The following is a 19,945-nucleotide window of genomic DNA, read 5'->3' on the forward strand; positions in this document are numbered from 1 at the left end:
TTAGCAAGTGCAAGGTTGGGGGTTCGAGTCCCAGGGAACACGTTAGGAAAAATTGTTAGACTGAATGCAATGGAAGTCAGAAAGTCTGCTAAATGCATAAATTTAATTTAAATTTAATTAATTAATCTGATGGCATTCAGACATTGACGTCCTTCGAAAGGTTAAAAGAAAAAAATATAAAACATGCAAATTAAAAAATAATAATAAAATAGGATTTAAATACAAATTAGATTAAAATAAGTAAATAAGAGTGATGAAAATAAATATATTCATACAAATAAATATAAACACATATATTGGTACCACCTTATAGTAGAGCAGTAAAAAAAAAAAAGCTAAATAATGTAACGTAACAGAAACTAAATGTTTTCCAAATAATATCGCAAACTGGGAACTTCTAAGTACTTAAACATATATAAGTGCTTTTCATACGAGAATGATAACATTTTGGAATCTAAAAAATGAAAAGCCATTTCCTACCACAATGACCAGTCTAAAAAAATCATTAATACTATTATAACCTTATTACTGATCAACAACGTGAGATTATTAATTTTTTTAATGAACCATGACTGTCACATGACTTGCTAGGGCTTCCTCGTTCACTATCAACATTTAATAGCAAAACCGTTTGTATTTCTGAGCATAAACCCACACCAACACAATATCGCAGCAAATCCACATAAATGAATTGGTTTCAGTTAATTTCATTGTATAGATGAGAGAAACTGCATCGATTAACATGACAGCAAATTATGGCATCTCACTGCAGTCGCCATTATTTCATTAAACAAGCGCTAAAAACACAATGACCGGTCAAAATAAAACACGTACATCTAAAAGATAAAGCACAACGTCAGTTTACCTGATAAAAGGCTTACAAACGCAAACACAGTGCTGGTAATTATTCGATTCATCTCAGCAGGATCTTTCTGACGGACTGGCTTCCTCGCAATACCGGTCACGTGACACGGGCCTACTGCGTGACGTCCTGCGTCATGACGTCACTGCTGCTGTTCCTGTAGCAACGCTGCGGCTTCCACTGCGGGACTTTTAAACCTTATTTGATCCTTAATGTAAATGAATGTGCGATCGAGTAAATTTGCTAGCTAAAATAGGATTATAATGCTAAATGGAAATAATTCACACCAGAAGAGACCTTCTGAAAAAGTAAGCAGTGAAGTCAAGAACCATGTTTATCTCTTTCTCTCTCTCTCTCTCTCTCTCTCTCTCTCTCTCTCTCTCCAGCAGGATATGTGTCATGCAGTAAGTCTGTGAGGATTTTACTCATTATGAGCCATGGTTACTTAGTCCTAAGCATTTAGTCTGTGTGACTTAATTTTTATCCTTCTTTTAGCTTTAAATAATATGTTTTTAAAAACTTTAAACATAATCATTCATAGCCTAAGTTTTATTATGTAACGTTATATATTTTTTTACTCAGCTGGCTTACATCACTTAGCTTTGTAGCACTTAGGCTACCAAATGTAATTTGTGACAGGAATGAAAACGAGGCTATATGACGAATTTAAAGGGTAGCTTACATTAGTTTATGCTCAGTGGATTGCACTGTTGATTAGCAACATACAGATAGTTCAGATCAAATAAAAGTTTACAAAATCTTCATAAAAGAGTTTTTAAAAAGACATTTGTCCATCGCGTGCCATTATAAAGACATAGATAGCCTCGTTTTCATCCTAACTTGACTGCGGTCTACTTTGAAATACTTTAATAACAGGGTAGTGTATAATAATTCTGTAAAATTATAGCATAAATGGGCTACACTTTTATTTGATTTCATCTACTGCAACATCTCAAAAGCCAGGATAACAAAAAAAAAACACTACTGCATTTAAGCTAGCAATTTGTAGTTCATATAATTTATATACATACATTCCTTATTTTTAGCTATTTGAAGACAATTTGAGGGCCATGATCTTGTATTTCCAAGCCTCGCATCGTCGATGGTCCTCTCCAGGCTCGCTGTTTTTCTTGTAATGTCCTCTTTATCCGCTTGGAGGCGCTCTTGTTCCGTCACTAACCGCTCGTGTCGCTCGCGTTCATCTCCGCGAGCCAGCGCTCCTTTATTTCCCCGCGCCTGTCACTTTATTTTCACGTGTCTTCTAACGCAGACCTTCGTCATGTGTTCGGCCGAGAAGCATTATATGACTCATGCTTTTTCAAAATAAGTCAATAAGTCAACGAGTAGTATATATTGAAAATAATGTCTGAGACGTAAAAAGGCTGCATGCATGATAGTTATTTATAAAAAACATATCTTAGTGAGCTGAAGGCTGGTCATCAGACTGTTGATGAATCAGACGTTAAGAATATATTTGGTAAATAAATAATAAATAATACTGCTAATATGTATACACACACACACACACACACACACATCAAAACATTGAAATTGGCATTGAGAAAGGGTATATTATAGGTCTTTTGACACACTACACACTTTCTGCATGCTCTTTCAGTTAAAGTTATAAATGCTGCATGCATAAATATATACCATATAAACATAGAATGTTTAGAACTACAATGGTAAAAGAATTATTAAAATGCTAGTGTAAGAGTTTAGCTGTTACACTACAATTAACCTTCTAGGTTCAAAACACACATGGGCTGCATACATAATTTGCTTTGGTCTTTTAGTCAATAACAAACATCAAAAATAGCACCCACAACATAATCCATTTAACATGATCGTTTCAAAAGCACGGTTCCCCGTCTCTTGCCCGCGGAGGAGATTTCGTCCCGCACAGTGTCTTGCTCTCGCCCTGAGCAGCGGGACTGGAGCGCGCTGAGCGCGACCCCGTGACACGCCTCCTCTGATTTTCACATTCCATTAGGTAATTCAATAGCAGACAATTAGACTGACCCAGCCATCGGCCCACCCAACGGGACACTGCCGACACAATGACCCTGACAGGGCAACGCTGCAGAAGTCTGCCTGGAGTTCCGTGTCATCCATGAGCATGTACATTATTAATTACAGTTATAATATACAGTATATAGCCTACAGTAATAATCACTGGTGGTGGTTGAGGAGATTCCCCCTTCTAGTGCCCAGAAAAGCGCTATGAGGAATTATTATTATTATTATTATTATTATTAGAGAAGTGTATGATATTATTAGATAAATAGTAATAATTATTATTATTTTAAAGGTAATTATGAATCATAAATATTTTAAATATTGTGTCAGTGTTATTCTATATGAAAATGTATCTTTCAACAAATATATGATATAATATATATATATATATATATATATATATATATATATATATATATATATATATATATATATACACATATGTGTGTGTGTGTGTGTGTGTGTGTGTGTGTGTGTGTGTGTATATATATATATATATATATATATATATATAATAAGCAAATGTATTGTTTATTTTAAAGTTACAATAATACAATATTGTGTAAAAACTTGTTTTTGTATTTTTATTATTATTAATATTAAACAATTTTATTTATTTGTTTGTTTATTTAAGTGTTAGTAATAGTAATAAAACATTGTACCAAGCCATGTATACCAATAAAAACTTTATTTATTTATTTGATAATTTTGGTGTTTTTTGTAATTAATTAACACACACACATATATAAAATATATATGATTATTATTAAAATAAGTAGGCCTACAAATTTAATTATTTATTTATTATGACAACACTTCTGTTTTCAGCAATTGTGGCATTAATGATAGTTTATTTTTCCAGTAATTTTTAAACTTTGTATTTTATATTTTTTGTATGTTTTTTTATATGTATTTTGAATAACTTTAAGTATTGTAGAGCTTTTGTCTTTATTTTTAAATATTTTATTTTATTTATTTACCATGTCAATAAAGCTAAATCTGACGGAAGGATAGAACGATACAATAGATAGTTAGACAGACAGACAGACAGATAGAAAGATAGATAGATAGAGGCACATATGAAGTATTTCTGGAGTATTCTCCGGTGACTCGGCCCGTTCTCTGCTGCTGTGAAAGGTTTGAGTGACAGATGACGCCTGCAAGTGTCATCCTCTCGACGCGCGGACATTAACACCGGCGCTGATGGCCTCTCACTCGTCTCTTCCTCTTCCTCCGTCTCTTTATTCCGCGAGAAAACGCGAAGCACGGCGCCTCGGGCACTGAACACAATGGAGAGCTGAAGAGGGTGGGACGGGGGTTTGAGAGAGACCCCATGCATGTATAAATGAAGGCTGCATGGGGGAAGGTAGGGGCGGCCTTGAAGAGATCAGATTAAACAACAACACAAAAGCCCACCACACTCGCCTCTTATTTATTTAGAGTTTAATGAATGGGGAGCGTTTGTGCCAGCTGAAGAATTCTAATATCCCGTGTTAAATTAGGCCTAATGGCCTGTTTATTTCGGGATTCATTTGAGGAGATTCGGGAGTGCCCGTTGTTTAAATATGTATGTCCCAGTCTCTGAAAACATCAACATAATTCGTTCATACTCTCATATACATTCTCACATTTTTCATCAGAGACGCATTGTCTCTTTCTTATCAGTAGATAACATTATCATTGTCTTTTATTATCTCTTCAGAATTGTACTTTTTATAGTCTTCAAATAGTGTCTGTTTTGATTGAATTTGGGTCTCGTTTGCTACTGGTTAATTCTAGTTGGATGCTTAGGCGGGATTTCATACTACAATATTTACACTAGATAAATTACTTGAGACCCAAAATCAGATTGGTTTTATTCTATTTATAGATTTTCTAAAATAAGAATTCCAAATGGCTATCCAACACAAGTCACGATATAACATGACCTTTTTTCACGTTTATTTGACAAAAACACCAACCTGTAGTTTGGACCAAGATATTAGACACAATCATAACACTTCAAAAGATTTTAAATGGCATCAGACTTTAAAACATTTCTGGATCATGGCATCTATCTAGATACAGAATTGATGAATATTTTCATTTTCATTCCCGAGTTTTGTTCAAACACCAGTCGTTCGCCTGCGCATATAGGACTCTGAGCACGTTCCCGAGCTCTTTAAGCGCGTTCCCCAGCGCTGTGACCTCCAGGTCGCCTCCCCCGGGGATGATGCTCGCGTGTGGGGGAAGGGTTTGCCCGTCAGGCGCTGGCCAATACATCCTCCGTCAAAGCCCCGAGCAATCCTGTTACACACGCAGCTCGCGCGATTATCCCGCTCCTCTCCGAGGCGCGACCAAAACAGCCTCTCGTGCAGAGCGGCCACAAACATCAGCCACATTTACTAGTATTCTATTTAAATGAGTACTTATTTAAATGTAAACATACGTCATCCTAGCTAACATCTGAATGTTCTGAAAACATTCTAAATGCTGTAAAATGGAATGTATTTCAAACATTCAAATTTAGGTTCTGGGAACTTGCTAGGAATTTTTTGTTTTTGTAGGAATTTGCTAGTTCGAGTAATTTTTTTTACCCCCCAGGTTCGCAAAAATGTTTTTAGCACTTAAAACATCCTGAGGATTTCAGCATCTTTAAACAATGTTGCACTATAAGAACGTTTTATTCCATAAACATTTTAAGTTTATCCATATCATTAGCACCATTAATGTGTCCCTTTAGCCTAACATTTTACATGACAGTAATTTGAAAAAAAAAAAAACTTTGGCTACTGGTTCATATTTGGCTCTAGCGAAGTCTCTGTCAATTTTTTTACTTTTTTTGATGTAGGCCTAAGTGCATTTCTGATCACATTCCAACAACTAATTAATTATTTTTATTTCGTATAACCACAATTATACCTGCTATACGATTTTTAATATATATAAAATCTATTTTATTTTGGGTAGGCCTACGTCTTAATGTGCTCAAAAACAGTGAACGAGGGTTTAAAGCGTTCTGTTGGATAGAATTGTAACGATTTATCAATCTTTGTTTCAAAGGTGTAAAATACAAATGTGTTCTGCTTTAAAAAAGTCACATATATATCTATGTTAGACATCTATAATGTGTAAAACACCCTATAAATCCACCCACCACCTCCCTTCTCTCTTTCTAATATAAGCCAAAAATTCCGTTTTGTGGTTTTCCAGAAGCCTCTCAGCGGCACTGCCGATTAATTTTGTTTACGGAGCCCGTACGCTGTGTGAAGCACCCCCCTCTCGCCGTACTCTACACGGGCGCGTCGAGTCGTACAGAGGGAGCGCAGCCTACTGGGTTTATGGTAATTGCGGTTGTTCCCCCGACTGGCCTTCTGGGTAAGTGAGTGAGAGAGAGAGAGAGCGAAGGAGAGACAGGCGTCTTGCGCTCAGCTTTCATTCCCCGCTGCACGCGCTCGCGGAAAGACACGCACACACAAGCAGCAGTCGCGCAAAGCACTCAGCGCGCCAGCGATATCGCGTATCGGAACCGGGACAAAGAGACGGAAAATTTTCCCGCGATCGGTCCGTGAGATTAAAGAGAGAGAGGAGAGTTCTTGTGGCGGGTTTGTTGGCCAGTGGTCCGTGAATGTGCGTGTGAGGACCGACCCGTGCACACACACACGAGCAAACACACTGCCGCCGTTCTCGCGGCGTGGCTCTCGATCGCTCGTTGTCTCGCCCGAGCCCAACATGGCGCTGCGAGGCGTCATATAGCCTAGCAGACCGAGTTCAGTTCAGCCAGAGCCCCGGGGATCTTTCGCCACCTGTGCATTCACGCGATTCGTGGCGAAGCCGTGCGTCCTCTTGCGAATCAAAGGAATAACGTTCGACTGCGTCTGCATGGATGTACACGGAGCTCCTGTTCGCGTGCACAGCTTTTTCAGGAGTGGATGGATATTCGTGCTCGGCAAGTCCGGAGATTCTTTGAACTTCTGAAGGACTTCCTTTGAAAACAAAGAGAAAACTAAGCTTAGTAGAGTGACCCGAGTTATATAGGCTACAGAGTAATGCGGCTTTCAATAGCGGCATCTCATCCTCTTTGTTTTAACGGGAATCTTTGCATATCTTAAAAAAACTCAAAAAGTGAAAACGTGCATTTTAAAAGAGGAACCCCCATACTTTCACTGCGACTCGATGAACAACAAGCATCACTACATTCAGGTAAGACGGTTCGAAGCTTTATTATCGGTGTTTCTCGTGGCTTATCTGCATGTGTTTGTTCCGTTACATTGTCCAGTCTAGGCAAATGCGTCCGATCAGTTTCGTGCGGACCTTTGGCAAAGCTAAAAAGGGTTTGTTTTTGATACCCAAAACTGTTTTAAACCACGAACCTTGGCATATAGACTCTTGTTTTGACATTTATCTGTAAAACTTGCGTTTGCTGATAAGTTTTCAACATTTTGCGTCCTGGCTGACTGGTGTCGCGCTCGCGGAGATGTTGTTGACATTTCTTGCTGGTTGTTTGTGCTCGTATATGAACATCAGACATTGCTTTTCGTTTTATGAATCTATTTTATCTAGTTTTCCCGTCAGTCCGAGGACAGTCTACACGAGCTAACGAACCGTTTCCCATGCTACGGGACTTTCCTTTTTAGTAGCTGACCTTTTTACTGTGCATCACAGCCTATTCATAGCGAAATCAAATCGTAGATTTGTGGAACTGTTGGTTTCTGTGAAATTCACGTGTGTTAATTTTTTTTTTTCTTTTCGTGTTGAGTAATGAGACGGCAGCGCGCGCTCGCGGTGGCGCGTGGACTTTTTTCCGATCGGGATACACCGCGCACGCTATTGATTTCGCGAGCCTCGCCCTTTTATATGACGCTTGCTAACCTTGTGAAAATTGCAGTAAATGCTCCTTTTCGGTCTTTTCCAGAACTCTTAGAAAACAAGAATGGGATGTGACCTCCAAACAAGTAGGCACGTTTGGAGGTCACCTCCATTTCTGTTTTCACTGAGCTTTGTCAGAGGACTGAAAGGAAACATTGTGGACACAAGTAGCTTATGGATTCATATAAAATGAATGAAATGTTTCTTGTGGAGCCTGGGATAGACATTGACGCCAGATAGTTTCCAGTATGAGTGCTTCGTGTTTCTGTAAATCCTCTTTTTGTGAATCGACACGAATGTTGACGAGACACTTCGCGACCTTCTTGCGCTCAAAGTTATTCGCTGTCGGCTCGTGTCCGGGACGGGAGGAAATGTCTTTGCCGGTTCCTACTAAGTGAGGACACTGACAGTTTTGTGTATAATCCACCACAGAGCTTTGAAGTTTGAGAAACCTCTTTGTCTTTGACAGGCGCGGCCGTTTGGACATTAAACATCCGTATTGACGCTAGTTTTCTCCACTTCACATATTTCTCTCGCTATGTCACGCAGACTATCGTGCGATTTTCTCATAACAGACAATGCTGGGATGTCGCACCCTGATGCTTTGCTTTGGAGAACAAACCTCGGGGTTGAATCCGAGCTGTGATGGTATCCGGAAGTTTGCAGGTTCAGTTCCCACAAGGGCTGATCAATGAACCATTATCACCGTGCCTTGAAGAAGACCCATAATCCCAGGTCTATCTAGGTTGACTCGATGAGTGCTATTTAAATCACCACTGATTAAAAGCGTGAAATTAGCATTTGTAAAGAGTTTCGTAAATCAGAAATAAAATAGTTTCGCTAAAGTGAAAATACGTTGTTGTTGGTTATGCTGAGGCAAACTTAGGCCCGAAGTTACTGGCCTGCTTTTTTGTAGTCAACCCCGTGGGTTAATTTTTCACAGGAGTCTCCTTTCTAAATGCTCGCGACGTGCTATTCTGCATAATTAAAGCGCCGTGGACGCTATTAATCAAACATGTCAGAGCGTATCCGTATGAATCCTGGTGGAAAGAAAAGCCCTGGATCCATCCGTATTTTCATAGTCTTGTCAAAACGGCTACTGCAGTTTTTTTTGGGGGGGGTGTTTCCAGTGTTTTAGCCTGACTCAATCACACTGTCAATTTAAAAAGCGCATTTCAATCTGACGCGCATCGCTGCACTCTTAACGCGTTCCCAAGCTATTCCACAACAGCTCTTGTGATTGATTCCCAATAAGACCCATTCGGCTGTAGAAGTTTTTGAGTTGGCCCATTGGATCTTTGTAGATTCAGAGTGCTTGATATCATATTTATAAGTTCTTTAGATCAATGTAGGCTTTAAGTTTTGGGGTTATTTCGTGTAGGCCTACAGATATTTTCTTCTGAAGAACCAGACAGTGTGAGAAGTTCTTTGTTGCCCTCAAATGCGAAAAATATGAAAACAACACAAAACCATGTTAGCTTGTAATTGGAACCTTAATTCGTGTGTGTGTAGGCCTACACACACACACACACATTAACTAAAGCATTAAACTGAATAAGACTTTTTACTTTGCAAATCAAACATTGCAAACTTTATAGAGTGGAACTAATGACAGATTTAGTGTTATATAAAAGCCGACAATCTGCTCAATATTTGTTTCATTCTGTTCAATACAACCTAATCGAAGCTTCCATAAAGCGGTTCAGTTTTGTATTCTCTTAAATTATACTAACTTTTTAGACTGAAGACTTTTTATTTTAACACGCTATGCATGCATTTATTTAGCCTAATTTTTTAAAATCTTTTTTATTTTTTTATTAATGCATTTCAAGATTGCAGCGAATACCGGTTGTCTTCCTCCGTGAATGTCGTCCACTCCCCCGACTCGCCCCGCTGAGACCCCCAGCTCCCCGGGTTTGTTTATTTATAGCCCGTCAGCTCAGTGTGAGCTCACGCCTGCACGGTCTCCTCACCCGCCGAGCCTGTCTGCTGGAGACAGACCAGCCTATATTCCGATGGCACAGTCAGATCTGCAAGAGAGAAAGTGTGACATGTCTGCCCCGTGTTGTAATGCTCTATAGATATAACCCACCCGCGGGTGGAATCCAGACCGGCAAGTCATGGCCTGAGTTAAACCGGTGCCACAGCTCACACATTATTTTAAGTGATTGATGTTGGCCTTGAATCTGGCGGAAATCAAAATGAGCCAAATAACAGAGTTTGGCTGCATTAGAGGTTACGGAGACACCCTAGAGGCCAGCCCACGGGTTATTTAGTGTTTAACAAAATAGATGACGACTTAACGCTATATGGAGAATTCATATTTTAGTTTTTGTTTAAATGTGTGATTGAATTGTGCTCTGGCCTCGAGGTGTATCCCGGCAGAAACAAATGACATAAAAAGGATAAGTAAAGTTCTTTGGGACAAAAGCTTATTTTCTGTTTATTTTAGTATATATATATATATATATATATATATATATATATATATATATATATATATATATATATACATATATAATGTATGTGTGTGTGTGTGTGTGTGTATTTATAATAACTTTTGCTATTGGTTAGAACTTTAGTTTGTGTTTCTGAAATGAATCTGGAGCAATCCATGACCCTTTGCACATAATGTCAACACAAATCAATTCATCATCTAATAATAATAATAAAAACAATTAGCAAAAGATTTGGGCTAAATGTTAAATATTAAGTGTTTAACACCTAGGCACCCGTGAGCAGACATCCCCACAGAGTTGATTTCTTTACTAATTCGTATTGCCAGAGTTTGCTTTTGTCTTGGCAGTCCGTTTGGCTCTATTCGCCAGCGTTTTAGTTCGTGTGAGGGTGGAGAGACGCGGCGCGGATCGGATTTCGGAGTTTGGCTCCCGCTGGAGACGTCACGGTTTGATTGAAGTCTCTTCTCGGTCCGAGCGGTCCCGCGGGACGGCGCGCGCTGAAACGGGAGAGCTCTTCTCTTCGCTTCACTGAGCTTTTGTGCTGCAGCAGGAGCCCCGGCGTGCACGGATCGCTGCGCGCTCCCGGAGCGACGCCTACCCATGGATACATTGTTTTCTTTTCTTTCTTTTTTTTCTCACAAGTTAAAAGCTGGGATTTTTGAAACGCGTACACCGTATTAGAGATAATAGATTATAAAGACGTGCTTTGAAAATGCCAGTCACTTTAGGTTCAACTTGGAACCGAAAAGGAGAAGCGCAACTTCCACAAAGGATGTTTTTTTCTCATAGCAAACCATCTAGGTTACCTCCTTTATTAAACAGCTATTAGTCGTGTCTCTCCTTATTATGGTGGAGAATGGTATATTAGTTAAACGATTAACAGCACGCAATGAGCTGCAAAGTCATCCTACATAGACACCACTCTCAATTAAAACAGAACCACACACCCTGAAGAGGTCATGCTTAGAAGCAATAAAAGATATGTGAAATCCTTTGTTGCTTCATCCACACATTGAGCTATCCATATTAGACCTTTAAATATTAATCTGAATTCACATGTGGTCTATTTTAATAACACAACAAAATGTGTCACCTAACAAGGCTGATGGCAAGATATATTTATTGATGAGTAAAGTTGGGGCGTCTGGAATTTAATAGGGTACGGGAATCGTAAGAATTGTGACTGTTTTGCATCCTTAACTCTTCATGAAAGGTTCTTTTAGGACTTTTTAAATGTTTGGGGAGAAAAAAAAATGCAGTTTTCACGTCTTGCCATTTTACGAGCCTTTCAGATGGAAGTTGGAACATGACTAATTGTAAATGAATCAGATTCATTCAGTCCCACTGAATCACAAGTGCATATGACTCACTGGGAACTGTCGTGCTATAAGGTTTCGCACTGTCAATTCAGCAGTGAACTTCTGGTACCGATTAATATTAACGCAATAAAAGGCGCAGGGTTTACATCGGTGGAGGGATGCAAGTTCAAGAACCTTTGACTGAATCGAATGTCACTCCAGTTTAAAAAAGGATCTAGTTCCGAAAAGAAGTTCTCGGGTCCCAAGTCTCGGAGCACCCAGTTCGTATCGATTTGTATTCGCAAGCAAGAAGAGAAAAGACAGGCAGAGAGAGAGAGAGGGTTGTCTAGAGCCAGCGCTAGTCTCTAGAGTACACGCACGCAACCCTCCATTTCAGAGCAGCGCAGAGCACACACTCGGCAGACGGGGAGGTGAGCGAGAGAGAGAGAGAGAGAGAGAGAGGAATGGCTGCGGGGGCCGCACGCGGAATATGTGTGCGCTGCCAGCGCGTGGGGCTCGCAGCAATTCGTATCGCTTCTCGCAGCTGAATGTCTGCAGGCAAATAATCACTTTTGTACACGTTGCGTCTTAAATATCCGAGCCCTTCCCGCGGAATGTTTTGTTTTTGTCTTTTTTTATGTATATGGGCCAGCCAATGCATGTGCGCATTGAAAAATGAAAAGTTTTGTCTCGTTGTAATGGGATGTGAAACATGCACGTTGACTGACCCTTTGACTAAAAGATACAGAGAATATTATATATATATATTCTTCCAGACATATATATATATTTTTAACTGAAAGTTACATGAAATTAGGCTAACCCGAACAGTCACTATATCAATATTTAACCTACTGTGTGAAAATTAGTCATTTTTAGTTTGGTGTGTCAAGTATGGAAATATTATTTAAATGTGTGTATTTAAGAAAGTTCTAAGATACAGACTATGCAGCGTATGAAATTTGCAACGCAATGTTCAACCTGTCATTTCAATCACAGAATGCTAAACGCAAAAGTTATTTCAGATGCTGCATAAAATGACGTTGCGGTGGAAGTATTTATAAAAGTACTTTCCCCTAAAATTATATGTTTGTTTTCTAAAAGTAAATTGCTGCAGAAGTGCATCTTAGATTCATTTAAAATGGAAAATAATAAATATTCTGCTTTATTTAAAATATGGAAAGTGTCAAAATGTACACATACCACGTCTGAGTTTGGCCTTAGCTATAATCTAGGATAATTTATGTACGAGTGTCAGTAACATGGACGGACATTTTACCCGGGGCACCTTGAGGCCTATGACAGGTTCATTTTCAGTTAGACATTGGACGCTTTGCGTTTGAGGTAATAAAGATAAGCTCATACCTTTCACTGCAAAGTTCTCTTTGAAATGAGGCGCTTTAATGAAAAATCATCTTTATATAAGGGCTGTATACATGCCTTTTCAGGAGGCATGCGATACATTTAAGTAGGGTATAGGCCTACATTTCACATGTGTTGAAACGCTTTTGTCCTTGTATTTCCCCCTTCGTTCGGCTTTGTCTTTATCTCCTGCTTACGGATATTATAAAACATTTTACTGCCACTTTAGAGAGTGTCGACGATAGACTTGGCGATCTGCCAGGGTTGGAGAGCCGATGGCGGGCCTCTGGGGCTCCTAGGTGGAGATCTCAGCGGCCTTCCTTTCTCTGCACTCGAGGCCTTACTGCAAAAACTCACACCTCAGGAGCTAAACATTTAACACTCTCTTTCATGCGCCGCACACTTTATAACATCATCTCGTGTTCTTCTATCAACAACACCGAGCAGATGCAACAGCTTTCACGCCTGGTAGGCCTACTGCCTTTGGCTCATCCGTGCCACACTGTCACGCAAAAGTCATTGAGTAGCCTAGGTATTGAAAATATTTACTGGTAAAAAAATATTAAGCATTAGGCCTATAGTTGTTTTGGTCTTTTTTTTATTCTTGCATGTAAAATGACACATTTAAAGAGAAAAAAATATATTTATTTGTTAATAATATGCATATTTGTAAATGTTTTTTTTTTTATTTTGTTAGTAATAAATTCGTTTAGTTTTCATATAGACTATATATAATAATTAGAATGTGTTGCTTAATAATTTTGCGCATTACCTCCACGGTCTATTTGCTTTAAAGTGAGCCGAGCATTACGCGCTGCAAAATTGAGCAGCATGAACGACAAACCAACTCCGTTTCTGTCCCATGCATTAAATAATAATGGCGGGTTTAAGAACGTAAAATACGTAGCAAAGTTTGACTTTTGTATAGTCTTTAGTTTGAAAGCCAAGGTGATTAGAAACAAAGTTAAAACAGCCCATGCAGCTCGATTCAGTGGTTCACCTGCATTAAATGGCAGACAAAGCGCCCGGCGAGCATGGCTTGTGATTGATGTCTTTGAGAGCGGAGGTTTCTTTCCTCCGTGGGGGGTGAGTACCCCTCTTACCGAAGCGCCCCTCAAATGCATAATGTCCTCGCCCCCGCTGGCGCAATGAAAGAGCGGGTCACAGAGGGGACGGAAAATGAGAGCGCAGAGAACGTGACTGAATAGCCAAGGCGAGTGGGTTTCTGCTGCGCTCCCCACGGCAGGGTCGGATTAGGCTTTGCGAGCAGAGGAGCATGCATGGGGGAAGGGGGGCACACGCTCCGGGAACAGGGGCAGAATTTACGTTTATTAAGTTTAATGGCGGCTTAATGCTGGTGTAGTTATAGGACAATAATTCAACTTCGCTGTAAATGCAAGAGGGCTCCTCACGTGCATGTGCTTGGCCTGAATAGCAATGCATCTTTTACTGTTTTGCATAAATGCAACCGCTTTTAGGGATAGATTGTACTTGTATTATTACATTCTGCTTATGCATTAAAGCTGTTGTGCAGGACAGGTTGCTATGGGAGTGATTCATGCACATCTGTGTGTGTGTATGTGTGTAGGTTGGTTTGATTGATGACAGAGGGCAAACTGTCTCACTCCTTCAATAGCAGCGACTGTGGCCATGTCTCTAGATAAGCTCTGGGTCTGCGTTATTGAAATGTGGAGTCTGTAGAGCCATCAATAACAGAGGCGCTGCTCGCCTACTCAACAAAGCTCCGCTGTAATGTCTTGCCAAGCCGTGGGGCTGGGCGGCAGTATTTTGGGGGGAGGGGGCGGCTTTTGATTGCTGATTTCTCCGCTGTAATGATAGACCCCCCCACCCCCCAAACACACACACATTGGTTTCTGTGAGTACAGAACACAGAGGGATTCCTTATCAGAGCACTTGCTCTGAGATAACAAGGCAGGTGGCCCGGTGACCATTCGTGGTGAAGAAGGCATGTGGATGTGTTTCTCATTTTCCCTATTTCTGCTCATGTTAGTGGTAGCATGCCAATTTCTCCACTCAGTGATCAAGGTTCATCTTCACTGTGGTTCATTGTGTTTACCCTGAAATGAAAACGGTATTCGAATAAATAATAGAATGTGGTAAATATTCTGTCTCAAGAGCTGCATATAATATCTTTGCTTTTTGTTTTTCTCCAACAGAAAATTATCCTTATGGGATGGTGAAAACCAGGGAATCTGTTGAGAACTAACAGATAAATCGAGTCCTCATTCAAAGCATGGTAAGCATTTCATTTAATACATACTCATGCATGTAAACAACAGATATTCTCTTTTAGTTAGTCGTGTGAGAACAGCTTTGTGTCATTTCAGAGACAAACTTCAAATTATCCCCTCTCACATTGAAATATATCAACCTGTCATGCTAGCAAAGTGTGTAATAGCCTGTTTTCTTGCATTAGCATTTTCCATTGTTGACAGATGCATTCTCTCAGAATGCACAAGCCAGGACTGGCATAATTTGACTCCGAGGTCGCTCTCAGGTATGATGGGAAGGCCAATCTGTGCTGTCTTCCGGACTGTCCAGAAAGCATACATCAAGGCTGCTGCGTTTCTCACACTATAGCCTTGCTGAAGCTGACATTTAAAAACATTTTCTGCATTCGCCTGTTCTGACCTTGACTAGTGCAATGTGTTGTGACGTCCTTGCAGTTTCCTATTAGCTTTTTTAAGGTTGTGGGAATATCATCAGATTGCTTTGTATGAATCAGTTTGCGATTAGAAAGAGATGCTTGGAGATGCTTTTCTCTATGACCTTTTAATAAGAGAGTCTGATGTTTATATAAAATGACCACTTGTGGTGTCTGTCATGTGCTGTGATTCATTTTTGTGTTCCTTATCACATGCAGTCTCTTATTTCAGTGATAAATATGCCCTCTCATTTAGTGAAGGGCGATAAAGATTGGATGGATTGAACCTGCTGTTAATCTGTATTGGCCTTTTGTTCACTTGTCTATTCATTGTCTGAATCTTATTGCTCTTTGTTTGTTGTCTTATTCTGCACTCCCTCTCCTCCCACACTTACCACTCTTTGCTCTTTTGTCCAAGGTGGATGCGAGTACAACCTGCAGAATGAACCCTCTCAGTGCACTTGGCATCGATCGGGCCAGCCTGATGCGGGAGAGCCTCCATGTTCATGGCGGGATGATTTATCCACCAGGAATTCGGACCCTGCCAACCGAAAAGGGCTATGTTGGTGACAGGATCCCTGACTTGCTCTACAAACCAGATGTGTCTCTCGACAGCAGAAAAAACGCAAACAGTTACGTTGGACTTTATAAAAGTTCCCCTCCTGGGATTCAAAAGCCACTGATTTTGCCTGGGACTGGTGCAGATGCTTTAGGGTTGGACAGACGGGTCATACCAGCAGATAAGCCCCCAGAATTGAGTCTCAATGGTGGTAGCAGCTATCTGCGGGTTCCCTGGATGAATCCCTACCATGAAGTTGGAATGTACTCCTTCTTAGACTCCAGTAAATACACTACTTTGAACATGTATAAAGCATCAATCCTGTCACAACCGCCACCTTACCTTCCCCAGCATCTGGCCTACCAGTCTTTATGTGCAGGAGGCAGTGCAGCTGGTACGGAGCGCTTGTTTTACATGCCCCCCTATCCCCCTGCACCTATATCTTCACCCCTTGCTCCTCCTCTCAGGATCCCCACTGCGACTGTTGCCCCTTCTGCATTGTCACCTATGATGCACCACCAGGACAAAACGATACAGAGTATTGGTCCAAGGATTCACCATGAGCCCTCAGCATTTGGTCAGCAGACCATACATCAGCAGACCCAGCCCCACCACCAGTCACCCAGTGATAGGCAGCACAGCAGCAGTGGAAACAGTGCCAACAACAGCAAGTCCATCCGGACCCCATCCAGCAAAAACACAAGCAGCACTAGCAGCAATGTTAGCAACAGTATCAGTGTTGGTGTGAGCAGCAGCTCAAGTTCCATAGTCACAGTAGACTCATGTACTTCACTTGTAATGCAGCCACCCCGCCATACACAACGTCCCTCTCAGCCGCCTGCAGCACCACCACCCCCTCCCCCATCTCAAAAGCCTCTGTACAGAAGTCCTTGCTCATCCTCGTCATCTTCACCATCGGTTGCTCACCCTGTATACATTAGCAGCATGTCCAAAGAGCTTCGCTCTCCAATTCGGCCTACTAGCCAGAAGTCCAAAGCCAAAGAGGCAACCATGGAGTCCAACAGAGGTATGGGGAATGAAAGAAAGAGCAGCAGCTCACCTGTTAAGACCTCTTCTGAGAAACCACCTCAACAGGGGCCTATTACCAAAGACCCAGCAGACAAGCCTTTAGACTTGTCTGCCAAAATCATGGACTTTGAAGGACCTACCAATGGATACCCCCCAAAATTAGAGGCCTTAGCCAAGCTTGGCTATTCCCCTACTGCCCGTTATGGACTTTCCCAAAACAGGGAACTTTTAAAAGAAACTCTTTCTCCATCATCCTCTACATTAAGCACTTCTTCTAAAACTCCAGAAAGGCCTGAGATAATAAGCACTTTAACATCTTCCTGGGTGGTGCCAAGTCCTACCCAGACAATCAGCTCTGAGGCAAGTCAAAACAAAGGCTCCAGCATCATCAAGAATAAGAATCTTGAACATGTGGTGCCACAGTCAAGAAGTTCCTCGTGTCCCAGAATTGACAACCAAAACAATGGCTCAATGCCAAGTTCTGCCCCTACTGTCTTGACAACAGCATCTCGGCCATCATCTGTCTCACCTTCTCCCAAGAATAACGGAGAATGGCCAAAGTCAGTTCCCACCCCAACAGAAAAGACCCCAACAGCTACAAAGCCCTCAAAGACACTCAAAAAACCTGAAACCCCTGAAATTGGCTTTAAGCCTCAGCAATCACATTTGGAAAATGGGCATGCTCCAAGCCATCTCTACATGCCTCAGGGTGAAACTTATCTTCCTCCCAGCTTAGCATATTCTAACAGATATCTCTCATACCCAGTACCCGAGAGTCTTTCCCTTTCCCACTTGCAGTTGTCAGGAAAAGGGCCAGTGTACCCTCATCCTGTTCTGCTTAGCACTAACAGTCTGTATTCAGCACGTTTACCACCTAAACCCAGCATCCCATATGGAATCCCACCCAGTCATGGAGAATATCTGACCTACCATGACTCACAGGAGATGGTCCATCCACTAATGTCTCCCCACCTGCCCCTGGACCACAAAGTCACTGAGCGTCTGGAACTGAGGCACAGACCCCTGGACAAGCCTTGGCATCACAATGAGGCTCTGTACAAGCGCCAAAGCATCACTGACACAGACCCAAGCTACAAATCTGAGAGGGAGTCAGAGAGGCAAGAAGTTTTTGGCTCAAGGTCTCAGAGTAAGCATCACACAGTGAATAAAGAGGAGATTGTCTGTATCGACCTGGTCCAAGATGACACAGATGGCAGTCCAGAGCCAGACAAACATACTGCTGTCGATGCCAAATGCAAAGAGCCAGCTAAGCCAGTCGGCAGTGGGACAGGGATGGGGAATGAGAGTGGCAGTAATTCTGAGGAGAAAGAGCCAGAGCTCATGCAGATTTTGCGCTCCGGCCAGCCTGCCGTATCCTGGCCAACTGATTCAGAGCGGCGGGCAGAGGTATGCAGTCCGCTTCGGCCACAGAAACAGTCTGACTCTCCTGTGCAGAGCCAGAGTGAGGAAAGCTCCTCTGAGCATAGCCCACTACCTGACATGTTGGAAGAGCAGACACTGCGCTGTGCCAGAACCTCCGGTGAAAGGGCTCGAGCTGATGGTGGTGATTTCAAGGTTGATCGGCACCACGCTAATCGACAATATGTGGACCTGGGCAAGGATGTACCAGAAGATGCAGAGTCCCATGAGGATGATGAGGAAGGACATGGCTTGTCTAAAAGCAAGAAATCCAGCTTGGCCAAGAGAATAGCCAACTCCTCAGGCTATGTTGGAGACCGCTTCAAGTGCGTCACCACTGAGCTGTATGCAGACTCCAGTAAACTAAGCCGGGAACAGCGAGCTTTGCAGGTGAGTTGTGCAATTCATGTATGTCAGTTGGGATGTTTGTGAAGTTTTAGAGCATGTCACATGTCATTGTCACACTTTCAGTTTGAGAAGCATTCAGATCACATAAGGTCAAGTAAGAGTGCTATAATGTAAAAACACATTATATATTTTTTGTTCCCTGGTCAACTCTTCATGTACCAGTAACTGTCATTGAATTAGATAAAGTTCTCAGACATCCTGAGATTTACAGCTTCTCTTTAAAAATAGCTCAATGACCTTAGTTCCGGCTTTGAACGGGCACCCGTATCTTACTTCCATATTGAACGCCTTGCTAATTACAGATCTCCGCAACCCACACTCCCTCTCCTGCTCTCTCTTTCTAGCAGTTTCTGAGCCCCTGCTGTGAATCTGTCAAACAGGCTTTAATGGCACCAGTTCTACTCAGTTAGCATGAGAGAACTTGGGTTTTTGTACAAGAGCACACACACTTGAGTGTGTGGTTCAGTCAATGGCTGAAAGGGTTAACATAAAGTGCCGTTAGTGGCTGCTTTGCCCAGTCGTGCGGAAGCTCAGCTGCTGAGTGTTTGTGTGAGTGCATGCATGTCGTGGCCTTGCTAGCACATAATGCTGCAGGCAACTGTTAACCTGCAGGTGAGCCCTGGAGACCGGTGTGTGCTGGGCATACCAAAACATAATCACACACCCTTTCCTACACTCTTCCATCTTGCACTCTGTTTCTCTCTTTACACATGCAAACCACTAGGCCCCCACTAGCTATGTGCGTGGTGGCATCCCTTCCAGCTTAAGTGAAATCCAGCCCATTCTTTCCTGATGGGGAAGATTAGAGTTCTTACCAGCAGCAGCGAGCAGAGCACTCGCCGACTGGCAGAGTCATTAGCGCGCACACACATAGTCTCGCTGCGGAGGGAGAGCAAGGGAGAGGCTGATGGAAGACAATGCCCTAATTTCAGATAGCCCACACATTATGGAACGTCCTTTTAAATAAGCCCAGTATGTTTTTACACATTTCCACATATCTTACATTAAAGTTTCTAT

The 19,945-nt window shown here is 41.7% G+C and overlaps 2 protein-coding genes across 5 annotated transcripts in view; one reads left to right on the forward strand and one right to left on the reverse strand.

Annotated features, from left to right (window-relative positions):
* LOC127988039 (renin receptor) overlaps positions 1-1,033 on the reverse strand; it is a 45,959-nt gene extending 44,926 nt beyond the window's left edge. For all 3 annotated transcript variants that reach the window (XM_052590537.1, XM_052590536.1, XM_052590535.1), the window contains exon 1: positions 866-1,033. In XM_052590537.1, the coding sequence (XP_052446497.1) occupies positions 866-917 (52 nt within the window). In that variant the 5' untranslated portion in view covers positions 918-1,033. The remainder of the gene's footprint in view (positions 1-865) is intronic.
* Positions 1,034-6,289: 5,256 nt separating this feature from the next.
* The window catches only part of LOC127988038 (BCL-6 corepressor), a 44,060-nt gene continuing 30,404 nt past the window's right edge, over positions 6,290-19,945 (forward strand). For both annotated transcript variants that reach the window (XM_052590533.1, XM_052590534.1), the window contains exons 1-3: positions 6,290-7,063; positions 15,026-15,105; positions 15,932-18,910. In XM_052590533.1, the coding sequence (XP_052446493.1) occupies positions 15,103-15,105; positions 15,932-18,910 (2,982 nt within the window). In that variant the 5' untranslated portion in view covers positions 6,290-7,063; positions 15,026-15,102. The remainder of the gene's footprint in view (positions 7,064-15,025; positions 15,106-15,931; positions 18,911-19,945) is intronic.

This window comes from Carassius gibelio, chromosome B22 (assembly GCF_023724105.1).
Source record: "Carassius gibelio isolate Cgi1373 ecotype wild population from Czech Republic chromosome B22, carGib1.2-hapl.c, whole genome shotgun sequence".
In the NCBI taxonomy this organism is placed as follows: domain Eukaryota; kingdom Metazoa; phylum Chordata; class Actinopteri; order Cypriniformes; family Cyprinidae; genus Carassius; species Carassius gibelio.